This window comes from Aotus nancymaae, unplaced genomic scaffold (assembly GCF_030222135.1).
Source record: "Aotus nancymaae isolate 86718 unplaced genomic scaffold, 86718_ANA_hifiasm-v0.15.2.pri h1tg000089l, whole genome shotgun sequence".
NCBI classification, from domain to species: domain Eukaryota; kingdom Metazoa; phylum Chordata; class Mammalia; order Primates; family Aotidae; genus Aotus; species Aotus nancymaae.
In genome coordinates, this window is record NW_026988504.1 from 26783742 (window position 1) to 26796122 (window position 12381).

The 12381-nt window shown below is 59.1% G+C and overlaps 1 protein-coding gene across 3 annotated transcripts; it reads right to left on the reverse strand.

Moving 5' to 3' along the window:
* Positions 1 to 857: 857 nt before the first annotated feature.
* On the reverse strand, positions 858 to 10501 carry GRB7 (growth factor receptor bound protein 7). Of its 3 annotated transcripts, none has more exons than XM_012451977.2 (15): positions 10314 to 10501; positions 5933 to 6135; positions 5675 to 5825; positions 5337 to 5493; positions 5090 to 5211; positions 4921 to 4998; positions 4199 to 4336; positions 3734 to 3844; positions 3416 to 3514; positions 3081 to 3161; positions 2866 to 2982; positions 2641 to 2701; positions 2431 to 2518; positions 2232 to 2325; positions 858 to 1387 (listed from the first exon to the last, which is right to left on the reverse strand). In XM_012451977.2, the coding sequence occupies exons 2-15, from the start codon at positions 6085 to 6087 to the stop codon at positions 1241 to 1243; spliced, it is 1599 nt and encodes a 532-aa protein (XP_012307400.2). In that variant the 5' UTR covers positions 6088 to 6135; positions 10314 to 10501; the 3' UTR covers positions 858 to 1240. The 3 variants fall into 3 exon arrangements, with proteins under 3 accessions (XP_012307400.2, XP_012307401.2, XP_064225770.1); XM_012451978.2 differs by lacking the exon at positions 10314 to 10501 and adding an exon at positions 10049 to 10114; XM_064369700.1 differs by lacking the exons at positions 858 to 1387; positions 2431 to 2518; positions 10314 to 10501 and having other exon boundaries at positions 2252 to 2325; positions 5933 to 6642.
* Between the last annotated feature and the right edge of the window lie 1880 nt (positions 10502 to 12381).

The window sequence follows — 12381 nt, forward strand, 5'->3', positions numbered from 1 at the left end:
GACACAGAGGGCTGAATGGTAGCAGGCTCCATTTGTATGGTTATCTGGAAGGGACAGAACTAGGACAGAGAGGTTTCAGGTCGGGGGGCAGGGAGAGGGGCTGGCAGTAGGGGGCACAGGGACTTGTTGGGGGATGCGGCTGTTCTGTGTCTTGGTGGTGGGGCTAGATGCATAGCTGTGTGCGTGCTGGGGCCGACCGTCCCACCAGCTAGTCCAGGACCAACTGAGGACAAGCATGCTATCCGACTCACCTCCAACTCCCAGGCCCTGCTAGTTACCTCTCTAGGCTTAGACTGTCAGAAAGGCTCTCTGGGATCGTGGTCTCTTGTGCATTCACTTAATAACTAGCAGTGACTGGGCACCCACCATGTGCCAGGCTGCATGGGGGGCACTGGAGACTCTCAGATAACCACGACCAGTCCTGCCCTCAGGGAACATCCAGGCCGGCTGGGACAGCCTTTCACCAAGGCCTCCACAGGTGCCCACCTTCCTGGGTCGCATCCACTTTTTTTTCCAGGCAGGTTCTCACTCTGTCACCCAGGCTGAGTGCAGTAGCACAATCTCAGTTCACTGCAGCCTTGACATCCCAGGCTCAAGGGACAAAGGATCCTCCCACTTCAGCCTCCTGAGCAGCTGGGACTACAGGCGCACACCACCACGCCCAGCTCATTTTTTATTTTTTGTAGGGACGAGGTCTTGCCATGTTGCCCAGGCTGGTCTCAAACTCCTAGACTCAAGCGATTCTCCTACCTTGGCCTCCCGAAGTGCTGGGATTACAGGCATGAGTCACCACGCCTGGCTCTGGTCCCCTTCTTGACTTCAGCCAGCCAGGCCTTGCCAGACACAACTCATAGGTATATCAAAAAATAATCTTTATTGTCACTAGTATAAAACAGAGCAGATCAACTGGCCTCTCAGTCTGTAAAAGTGTGGGGCATGAGACCACCTGGGCTGCCACCACTTCTCCCATAATGCCCTGCCCTTCAGCAGCACCCCAGGAGCTAGGAGAAGGGGAGGGGGCCACCCCAGGCCTTCCCTTGAGGAGAGGGTTTGAGAGTGGACTGGAGGGGGTGCTGTTTTCTACCTGAGGGAGGCGAGGAAGCAGAGGAGAAAACTGGAGTGAGGGAACCCTCCCGCTCCTCATCCCGTCCCCCACTGCCACACCCAGAGTTCACTAGATGTATGGAGGGGTGGTGGGCAGCCTGAAGGCGGCTGAGGCGTGAGCCAGCCTGTGGCCCGGTCAGAGGGCCACCCGCGTGCAGCAGTGGCGCAGCAGGCACGGCAGGATGCCACGGTTCAGCTGGTGGAAGTCCACGAGCTGCAGCAGGTCAGTGAAGCGGGTCTGGCCGTCGTCCATGCTGAAGTACAGGCGGCCCTCCTCCTCGCTCTGGGGTACAGTAGAGGGGGTGGGAGGTCAGGGAGGGGCCCGAGGCTCCCACCATATGGAGCTCCCTCCATTGCCAGGGCCCCATCCATTCCCTTTTGTTCTCTTTTTCTTTTTTCTTTTTTTTTGTTTTGAGGAGTCTTGATCTGTCACCCAGGCTGGAATGCAGTGGTGCAATCTCGGCTCACTGCAACCTCTGCCTCCTGGTTTCAAGTGATTCTCCCGACTCAGCCTCCCAAGTAGCTAGGACTACAGGCTCACACCACCACGCCCAGCTCATTTTTGTATTTTTTAGTAGAGGTGGGGTTTCACCATGTTGGCCAGGATGGTCTTGATCTCCTAACCTCATGATCTGCCTGCCTCGGCCTCCCAAAGTGCTGGGATTACAGGCATGAGCCACCACACCAGCCTTTTTTTTTTTTTGGAGACAGGGTTTTCTCACTCTGTCATTCAGGCTGGAGTGTGATGGTGCCATCATGGCTCTCACTGCAGCCTTGACATGCTGGGCTCAAGCATCTCAGCCTCCTGAGTAGCTGGGATCACAGGTGCACACCACCATGCCTGACTAATTATAAATTATTGTAGAGATTAGGGAGGGGGTCCCTCTGTGTTGCCCAGGCTGGTCTCAAACTCCTGGGCTCAAACCATCCTCCACCTTGGCCTTCCAAAGTGCTGGGATTAAAGGTGTGAGCCATGGCACTCGGCCTTCCACTTCTTGTGCAGGGAAAAGGGAGATGCACTGGGGGCCAGGGAGCCTCTGGAGGGGCCTGGTGAGGAGGACAGGTTGCTGGGAGTCCCGTGTCTCACTGCAGGACTCCGGGGATTGGGAGGATAAGGGGACGCTCACCGGCAGGATGAGATAATGCTTCACTTTCTGCAGGTGGCACAAGGAGAGGACAAAGCCCTGGGGGTTCCGCTGACTCTCCCGGACCAGGAACAGGCTGCCAGAAGACAGGAGGGGGGCGGCGTTACCCGAGGGCCCTTGGCTGCCTCCTGAATCCCGGTTTCTCTTATCCCTGGGTCTGCTGTCCGGCCGTGCCCCTTACCCGTCTACCAAGCCCTGCTGTCCAATGAGCCGCTGGCTCTCCTCACGGGAAATGCGCCCGTGGAACCAGAGTTGGGTGCGGTGGATGGCTGCAGTGGGGGAAGCACATGGGCGGTCACTTTGGGGAGAGGACCCCTATACCACCTGCTCACCCTGGGAATGCTCAGAGAACTTGAGGCAGCCCCCGCCCAGGCTCGGGGCTGTCACCCACCTGCACTGAGGCTGGCGCCGGAGGCCGGCATAGGCAGGCTGAGGCGGTGGTTTGTTTTCTTCTGCAGAGCAGTGGGAGACAGGAGAGAGTCGGGGTGCATTTGGGGGCATTATCCAGCACCTCTCCCAGCTGGTGCCCCCCACACCCCCTCTTCCTCCCTATTTCAGGGATCCTGCCCAGAAAGTGGGTCCCCCACAGAAACACATAGCCAGGCGCAGGCCTCACCCTCCAGGCCTGGGCCTCCTCCAGGGCCACACTCAAAGCCTCCCGGGGGTTCTCAATGACGCGCCCAGCATGGCCAGAGAAGTCCATGGCCACCAGAGTATTATCTGAGACACTTCTCTGGAGAGGGAAGGAGAGGGGAGAGGTCAGGACAGGGTACAGGTACCCCTGGGACGAGGCCTGCGTGCCCACCCTCCCTTCCCCCTGTGCGCACTCACCAACGGTGGGGAGCCCAAACAAGACGGACGCAGGTGGCGAGACTGTGCCTGCTGGTAATTCTTGTACAGCTGCGCCCCGTACTGGGGGTGGGGAGAGAAAAAGGGCCTGAGATTGAGGTTGGGGGGGCGCAGCTGTGACACCCCCCACAGAACAGGACTTGCCCGGGGCAGGGCTGTGTCTGCCTTGGATGGGCGCTTCCTATAACATCAGGCTTGGACAGGGGGTTATCAGAGAGCAAGGCTGTGATGCCCTCCTCATTCCAGAGGCTTCCTGGGGGCAGAACTGGGGATCCCCCTGGCCAGGCCAGCCCACCAGGCCACTCCCAGGGCCTCACCTTGAAGAGGCGGAAGGCAGCCAGCCAGCAGGTGCGGCTCTGCTCGTCTTCACTGCAGAAGATCCGAAGCCCCTTGTGGCCATTTCGAAGCTTGTTGGGCTGCAGGGAGAGGAAATTGGCTGGTCCTGTATCTGCCTGTAGGACCACGTGTCTGTCCCTGCTCCACAGAGCAGAGCAGGATGCAAGGAGTTTCCAGCAGGGCAGGGTGCAGGGAGAGGAGTCTGGGCGTCTGAATTGAGGCTCAGAAGCCCCAGGCAGGATCCAGAGGCCTGAGCAGTTCCTGCTTCCCCCAAGGGCCAGGCCAGATCAGGTCTTCACCTTGACACAGAAGCCAAAGTCTGTGGGCATCCCGTAGAGCTTGCGGCCCTGAGTCACCACATACACGTTGGACTCATTCACATCTGCCACGTACTGCAGGTGCCTCGGATCCTGAGTAGCACGAGAGAGCAGGACTTGGCACAGGTGGATCCCAACCCCTCTTACTGCCCCTCCCCAAGCCAGGTGGGGCGAATTTAGGACCAGAGAGGGGCAGGGGAGTGCCCAGGGTCACACAGCAAATAGAAGTAGAGTCAGGACTTAAACTCGGGTCATCTTTTCTCCTGCTGCCTCCCTGGGCAGGTGATCTGGGCAAGGCTGTGGGGAGGAGTGGTAAACTGGAGGTGGCTGGCCTGGGGGCGCCTGGGGAGAAGGGCTCGGGGGTTCCAGCAGAGAAGGGGCAACTTCTAGAAGGACCAGGGACTGGTGGGACTGGAGGGGCTGGGACTGGCACCCTCAAGACCTCACCTTAGAGGTGCCCTTGGTGGAGTAATAAAGGCCAGATCGGCGCAAGAAGCAGAAAAAGCGTTTCCAAAGCTTCCGTCCTGATCCCCGAAGCTGCAGGAAGCCCTGGATCTCAGGGAAGCTGCCGACATTCAGGAAGTTCTGAGCCAGAGAGCAGAGAGAGTGAGAGGTCTGATCTCCTCCCTTCCCCTCTACCACCAAGATCTTTTTCTTTTTCTTTTTGAGACAGGGTCTCACTCTAGTGCAGTGGCACCATCACAGCTCACCGCAACCTCGACCTCCCAAGCTCAACTGATCCTCCCACCTCAGCCTCTCAAGCACCTGGGACCACAGGCTCATGCCACCATTCCCGGCTTCTTCTTCCCTTTTTTTTTTTTTTGTAGAGACAATGTCTCACTATGTTACCCAGGCTGGTCTCAAACTTCTGGGCTCAAGTAATCCTCCCACCTTAACCTCCCAAAGTGCTGGGATTACAGGCATGAGCCACCATGCCCAGCCCACCCTCGGGTTTTTACAAGGAGATGCTCCACATGCATTTCTCGCCCCCATTCAACAGAAGAAACTGATGCTCAGGCAGGAAAATGACCTGTCCACAGTCACACAGGACTGCGGCTGGGCTGTTTCTACCACAGAGAGGAGGCACGGGACTTAAGGGCAGAGAAGCACTGGCCAGTTCTGGGGAGCCGTGAATATGCAGTGAAATGTGAAATGGGGGGTCCCCCCACCTGGATGAGGTCTTCATGGGATACACCAGTGTGTGCATCGAGACAGCTGGAGACCATTTTTTCTGGGAACAGGGAGTGCTGTGGGTGGAAAAGGGGCAGGGCTCAGGGCTCCAGTGCCCAAGTTGAGGATCAGGGCGTCCCGGCACCCAGACAGCCCGAACACACTCACTGGGGAGCTCGTGAACAGTTCGTACTTGGCGAAGTTTTTCCGGAAGACGAAGCGGCTATCTCCGCCGACGGGCCAGGCAGCCTGCACTTCCACCACGGACTCGTGGTCCTCTAAACCCCGCTCTGAGGTCAAGGGCAAAAAACAGGGGTTACTGGAGATCAACCAGATCTCCTGGATGAGCCACATGCCTAGCCCAAGATGCGAGGCATTGCCTCCCGGCCCAGTCGGTTCTGTACACCTGACTCACCCAGTGCTAGGTGGGGGTGGCACTCCACCAGCCCCCAGGTCTCGTCGCTCAAGGCGTGAGTTCGCTGCACCAGCATTTCACACACGTGGCGAGCCGTGGCGCCCGCCGCCACCTCCACAGACCTGCAGGCCCCATCCTCACTGTACACCTTTACTACCTGTGCCCCAGGAATTACAGATGACTTGAGGGGAAGCAAAGGGTGATTCCTTCCCTTTCCCCACCTGCTAGACCCTCAGGGACCTGACCAAGATCCCCCGCCTCCAGGGAACCAGCTGTGTATCTCCAGCAGACCCAGAACGCTCCCGAATCCCTGCCTTCCCTTCTGAGGGACAACTCACGTGGGGGCAGCTGGCATCGCGTGGGAGCAGCCCCCGTACACTGGAGGGCCCCCCGAGAATGGGGCTCTGTTGGGGAGGACTGCAGAGCTCAGGGAAGGGGTTGGGGATGGAGGGGAGGGAGGTGGCACGCCGTTCCTCCTCTCGAAGTTTCCTGGGGCAAAAAGAAGGGAGAGAGGTGAGGGGAGGAGGAGGTGTGGCCTGCAAGCCTCTGTGTATTATCCAGCACTGACCTCCCCCAAGTCACACGTCCCATCATACCTGCCAGTGGTTGGGATGAGGAGAGGCTGGGACCTCTTTACCTCCTCAGGCACAGGGGCCTCAGGGGGCCGGGGACTCCCAGGAGGGGTCCCGGGGGCTGGGCAGAGGTCTTCCGGAGAGCTGCCAAGATGAGGTGGAGACAGATCCAGCTCCATGGCGTCTGAGGGAGAGGGGCTGAAGGGAACCAGTTGTGTGGCCTTGTCCTGGGGAGAGGGGACGAGAGAATTCAGACCTCCTGACCTCACAGGGCGGTTAGGGTGCCCCTCAGAGTTTACCTAGCACCTCACTGCTCTAACTGGAGTTTCCCTGAAGCCCTTAGGGAAGGATAGTATGAGCCTCATTTTACAGAAGGGGACATCAGGTCTCTGAGAAGGAAGCATTCTCGCCCTCAGTCACGGGTGAGCCGGGGTAGAACCTGGTGTCTGGGCTCCGAGTCCAGTGCCCTGGTGCTCTTTCTGCTTCTGTGTTTTGTTTGTTTGGTTGGTTGGTTGCAGTGGCTCCATCTTGGTGTGTGCACACCACACCCGGCTAATTTTTGTATTTTTAGTAGAGACAGGCTTTCGCCATGTTGGCCAGGCTGGTCTTGAACCCCTGATCTGCCTGCCTTGGCCTCCCAAAGTGCTGGGATTACAGGCATGAGCTACCACACCCGGCCCCAGAGCTCTTTTTTTGAGACGGAGTGTCTCTCTGTCACCCAGGCTGGAGTGCAATGAAACCTCCGCCTCCCAGGTTCAAGCGATTCTCCTGCCTCAGCCTCCTGAGTATCTGGGATTACAGGCACGTGCCACCACGCCTGGCCCCCGGTACTCTTTCTTTAGCACAAAGTTGTTCACAGGAAGAGCTGAGGGTCCACCCACCACAAGCCTGGTGGTCACAACAGATTTCACCACCCACAGCTAAGGCCCACTCACTCCTTTGCCTCCACGAGTGGGCCACTCACTATGCCGGGCGTTGCCCGGGTTTTCCCAGCGCTTTGCTGCCGGAGCCTGTTCGTACTTGGCAGAGTTTGGCCTGCCCAAGTGATGAGTGATGCAGAAGGAGAAGGAGGCGGGAAAGGATGGGAGCCAGGAAGGCAGGAGGGCTGGCTTGGCTGCAGTGCAAGGGCAAGAGCAGGTCTGGGGTGGGGACCCGGCCCTAGCAGCCCACAAACCCGTGTACCCTCCCCAAGCCATCCTCCTGCCCAGCTCTTTCCTGAAGCCCCAATGCTAGAGCCACTTCCTCTGAGAAGCCTTCCTAGCTTTCCACATTCAGACTGAACAACTCCCTCTCAGCACTGTGTGGGGCCGCATCATCCATCACTGTGCACCTGTCTTAACTGCCCACTTGTCCGAGGGTACCTGGTAGCCCCAGCCAAGGCCAATCTCTCACCCATGTCTTATCACCTACAGAGGCTAATCAGACACTCAGGACCAGTAAAGACAGGAGGGTGGCAAAGACGAGCCCTAGAGGTGGAGGCGGGGCTGACCCCTCCTCCGCAGGAACCCAGCAGACCCCTTTCGCTGGGCTGAGACCTGGGAGAACCTACAATCCCAGCCCCCCGCCTGTTCTCCGAACACTGGGCCAGTACTATAAGGCCACTTGGGGCCCCTGGACTGACCCATCAGGATGGAGCGGGCACCTGACCCTTCACTGAGGGCACTGGGGGACTTGGGAGACAGGTGAGTCAGGACAGGCGGGACGACACTGCCTAGGGCTCTCCATTCAACCTTGACTCACCACACAACTTCCTGGCTTAGGAGAAACAAAAACAGCCCTGCCTCTACCCTCCCCCCAACTCCCCAACCCACTGGTAGCCGGAGAGAAATGGGGGAGGCAAGGGGCTGGGAACAGGATGGGGGAGGAGGATGTGGGGCCTGAGGCTCTTCTGACGTCACCTCCTCCTCCCTACCCTTGGCCTAGCTCCAGGCCAGGTGGGACCCACGATCTGCTCTCACCCCCAGTCCCAAACCACCACCTGGCCAGGGAGTCCCTCCCCTGGGAGGGAGAGAGGCAATGCCTGGCCTGGATTTGAGAGAAGCCGGCATCCCAGCGGTGCTCCTCCCGACCCAAAGCATCGCTCAGAGCCCCTGCCCTGTATCTGGGGTCTACCAGGTCTCACCCTGCTGCTGGGTGCCCCAGTACTGGGGGACGCATCTGGCCCAAGGGACTCGTCCGCTTTCCCCTAGGGGATGAGGCTCCTCCTGACACATTCTCCTGGGTGTCCCGGCCAGAGGGATACCACAAGAGCAGGCATGGAAAGGGAAACACTCAAGATGCCAGACAGGGCAAAAGGCCAGGGAGGGGCTCAGGGTCCTGCCAGGAGGGGCAAGACACACCTACCACCCACTGGCAAGAGACCAGCACGTCCACACCAGAACACACTCCCCCACTCCCACCCCTGTCTAACCTCTCCAAACAGCCCTGGTGACTTCATTCCAGGCTGCAGGGGGCCACACCTTCCACGAAGTCACAGACTAATAGTGAGGTGGGAGAGGAGTAGAGAACTTGGGAGGGCAGTGCTTGGAAGGGGTTAGAAGTGGCTTCGAATCACATTAGCACCTGGCCTCAGAGATCAGAGAGGGCCGGCCCAAGGCTGGGAAGTACCTTCAGATCCCCCACCGTGTCTTTCCGCCCCTTCTAAGGCTGGAGGCGAGTGGGATCGTCAAGACCCATGGCGTGAGCAGGGAGGAGGAAGAGGTCCTCGCCGTGGGCCTGGCAGCTCAAACTGAGGCCCCAGGAAAGCTTCGGTTGGAAAAACTGACACCCAAAATCAGTATGTCCCCTCAGGGAGGCCACTCCGGCCGTGGCTTTCCAGCTGCCTCCTCCCCTAGTGGCTCCAGCCCCACCAGCATTCCCATCCTCCCAACCTCCTTGTTTACTTCCTGAATCACGCCCCACCTGGCTGGCCCTAAGGGCGGGTGGCGGGGCCCAGTGTTCAGGGCCAACAGAAAACAACCCTGCTTCCCAGAGCAGGGGGAAGGGCTGGCGGCACTGAGGCCGGGCCCGGGGCCTGGATGAGGAGGGAGAGCCCCGGTCCCCACAGCACTCCAGCCCCACCACACAGGAGAGGCTTATAACCTTTTAGGGTGCAAGGCCCAGGTGAGAAGGTTAAGAAACCCCTGGATGACTCCGAGTAGAAGGGAGGACCCAGGACTCTGAGGCCCGGCCCGCTCTCTCACTCAGGAAAAACACCCAATGGGAGAAGGCGGGGCAGCTCTTTTAAAGTTGAATTCGGGAAGAATGCTCGAGTGTCTGTGCGGTTAATCATTACAGGCTGCTCGCCTCCGGGAGGTCCCCCTGCCCCGCACACAGCAGAATATCAGGAGAGGAGAGAGCAGAGTCCAAGACTGGCGGACCAAAAGAGCCTTCCTGGGGGGCAATGCGGCTGGCGGCAGGGGGGGTCCCACCTTGCTGGCAGGTGCATTCTCTGTCCCCAGTCTGCCAGGGAGACCCAGACTGGGAACCAGGGTCTCTCTTTAGCCTCATCAAGCAGAAGAGACCATCTGCCACCCCCCTACCCCGCTCTCCCCAGGCCCCACCGCACTGCAGTCCCCCATCCACCCCTTAAGCCTTCCTGCCCACTTCATGCAGAAGCCAGGAGGGGCCCCGCCCCACCCGGCCTACACTTTCCCATCCGAGGGCCAGAGACGGTGTTGCTGAGCAGCGCATACAATCTGGAGAGATGGAGCCTCAACAATATAGAGGATCCCTCTCCTTCACTGCCCTCCAAAGTGGAGGGGACCCTCCCCACAGCCCGAGGAGTCGCCTTGTGTTAGAGACTTGGGGAAACCCAAACTGGGGTAAACTGGGCGAGCCGGGCAGTGAGGGCGGCTCTCTCCGGGTGTGCGGGGAGGGGCTAGTTTCAGCGGGAAAGCCAGGTTGGAGGAGAGAATCAGGTCTTCCTTTCCACTCTCAGCTGCTGGCTGCCGGGAGGTGTACAGGGAGGGAATGAGGAGGGCTGCAAACCAGGATGGGTACGAAAGCGGGCGGGCGGGGAGGAGGGGGCGGGATGGGAGACTGGCGGAAAAGAGAAAAGTGGGAGGCCCAGCAACCCAGCAGGAGACCCAGCCTTTCCCTACCGGCCCCCCGACCGGCCGCGCCTGCCCCCAAAGGATGAACGCCCGCTTGGGTCCTTACCTGAACCCCAGGCGTCAGGACACCCGGCTGGGACCACGTCTTTATGGAGGGAGGTAGAGGCCAGGCCCTTAACTACCTGTCCCCCTTCGGCCCCCGCCCCGGGCCTGACATCACCGAGCGGGGGGAGGGGGAGAGCCAGGTGGCCTCCAGTCCGCCCACCTAGGCCGCCGGCCAGTTCAGCCGGAAACGGGCACAGCCTGGGGCCCTGATGCGGCTGGGGGTTGCCTGGCAAGCTGTCGTCTGAGACCGATCTCGGTCTCCTTACCTGGAGGAGTCCCAGCAGGAGTAGCAGGACACCCGGTCTGAAGTCTGGCTCTGTCTAGGAACCTCCAGATGCCTGGATTTTATTTCAGATCCACTCTACAGGTGGCAGGAGGGTGTCCCGACTTCGGATGGAGAAGTCAGGGGCAGGGGGAGCCCTGTGTGTCTAGATTCCAGGCCCAAGGAAACTAAAATTATCTTGGGCAGATGGGGGCGGGTCGGGGGAGGCGCCTGGGAGGAGGAAGCCTAGGAGGAGGGCGGAGACTCCCTGACACTCTACGCCAACTGGGATTGTTTTTGCCCTTCCTAGCCTGGCAGCAGGTGCCAAGGGAGGGTGCAGGTGCCTGGGAGAGGCAGGGAAGACAACCAAAGAGACAGCACCGAGAGCGAAGATCAAGAGTCCCGACCACCTGGGAGGGAGGGGGGAGGGCCTGGGGGCTGCAAGGTAAGAAGAACCACCCCGTCCACTCTTCCCCAACACCCTCCCCAAACCTGGTCTGATCATTGGCCAAGCCAGGGGGCCCATCTACAGCTCTGGTTCCCACCCCTTGGAGCAAAAAGCACCTGCCAAGGAGGGATGCCAGCCAGGGGGTTGCCGAGCAACATGGCCAGCCCCTCTACCTGCAGCCACCCATTCCATGGTGGCTGCACCCGGCCCCTCGGAGACACCCAGGGTACACCCACCCCCACACAATTCTGAGGAAAGTCCAGAGTCTCAGCTTCCCCTTTAAAATTGAGGGGTTTAGGCAGGGTGGCACAGTGGAGGAGCCATAGTGATCTGCAGAAAGCTCTGGCCTGGGCACCTGGGGATTCCTCTTAGAGGGATCACTTTGGCTCTCTCACTCAGCAGTAGGCAAACACAGGGTACTTGGGAGAGGGGTTGGGAGGCAGAGATCAAAGACTGCGGCCACCACCCAGCTCGATGTGGGTGACAGGAAAACAAACAATCCCCTGGGTGCTGGGTGCTGGGCGCGGTGGCTAACGCCTGTAATCCCAGCACTTTGGGAGGCCGAGGGGGGGTGGATCACAAGGTTAAGAGATCAAGACTATCCTGGCCAACATGGTGAAACCCTGTCTCTACTAAAAATACAAAAACTAGCCAGGCGTGGTGGCGCGTGCCTGTAGTTCCAGCTACTCAGGAGGCTGAGGCAGGTGAATCGCTTGAACCCGGGAGGCGGAGGCTGCAGTGAGCCGAGGTCGTGCCATTGCACTCCAGCCTAGGCGACAGAGTGAGACTCCATCTCCAAAAAAAAAAAACCAATCCTTAGAGGGATAAGAGGTCCACCCTGGGGAAGGACAGAGGAGTGGCTCCTGCCTCAATTTTCTCCAAAGTTTTTCTCAGAAAACTGGTAAGAGTGAGCCAAGCAAAGAAGTTGGGGAGGAGGCAAGTTCTCCTGAGCAGTTTGTGCAAAGGCAGAGTGGACAATTCTCTCATTCATTCAACTCTCTGTTCAGTACCTACCATATGCCAGCCCCATGTTTGGTGCTGGGGATACAGGGGTAAGCGACAAAAACAGGCCCCACCCCATCCTCACACAGCCAATCAGGGAGATTGATGTTAATCAAAGAATCACACAAATAAGAAATGGCAGGTGACAACTATGCTGGGAGAGTGACTCACGTAGGGAGTCAGGAAAGACTTCTCTGTGGAGGTGACAGCCGAGCAGAGGAGAAGCTGGCTGACATGGGAAGGAGGTTGGAATCGTTAGATGGGAATTGGGAAGGGGGCCACAGTCCCCAGTAAGGAAACCAGTACCAGAGCTCTGGGCAGGAGGGAACGCAGCATGCAGAGACAGAGGGGGGTTGGAGGAGAAGGGAGGCAGCAGAGGCAGCAGGGGCCGCGCAGGTGAAGCTGGACAGCTGTGGAAGGTGTGAAGAGAAGCAGCTGTGCTTCTGCAAATGTGGCCTGTGACACACCTGCCTCCACACCTCCCTAAGCTTGTGTGAAAAACAGATCCTTGGGCTCCTCTCCAGCAACTGAATCTCAGTCTCTGGGGCTAAGACCCAGGAATGTGTGATATTGACAAGCCCTCAGGTGGCTGTTCTGCAAGCCAGGTTTGAGAGCCATCCAT

Bases quoted from the DNA above. Each gene is read 5' to 3' on its own strand.
- GRB7 (XM_012451977.2), bottom strand. From the start codon at position 6,087: ATGGAGCTGGATCTGTCTCCACCTCATCTTGGCAGCTCTCCGGAAGAC. The intron at 3,845-4,198 runs GTGAGGTCTTGA...CGTGCTACTCAG, and splicing joins CCACCAAGGGCACCTCTAAG to GATCCGAGGCACCTGCAGTA. The intron at 2,519-2,640 runs GTGGGTGACAGC...CCCCCACTGCAG, and splicing joins CGGCGCCAGCCTCAGTGCAG to CCATCCACCGCACCCAACTC.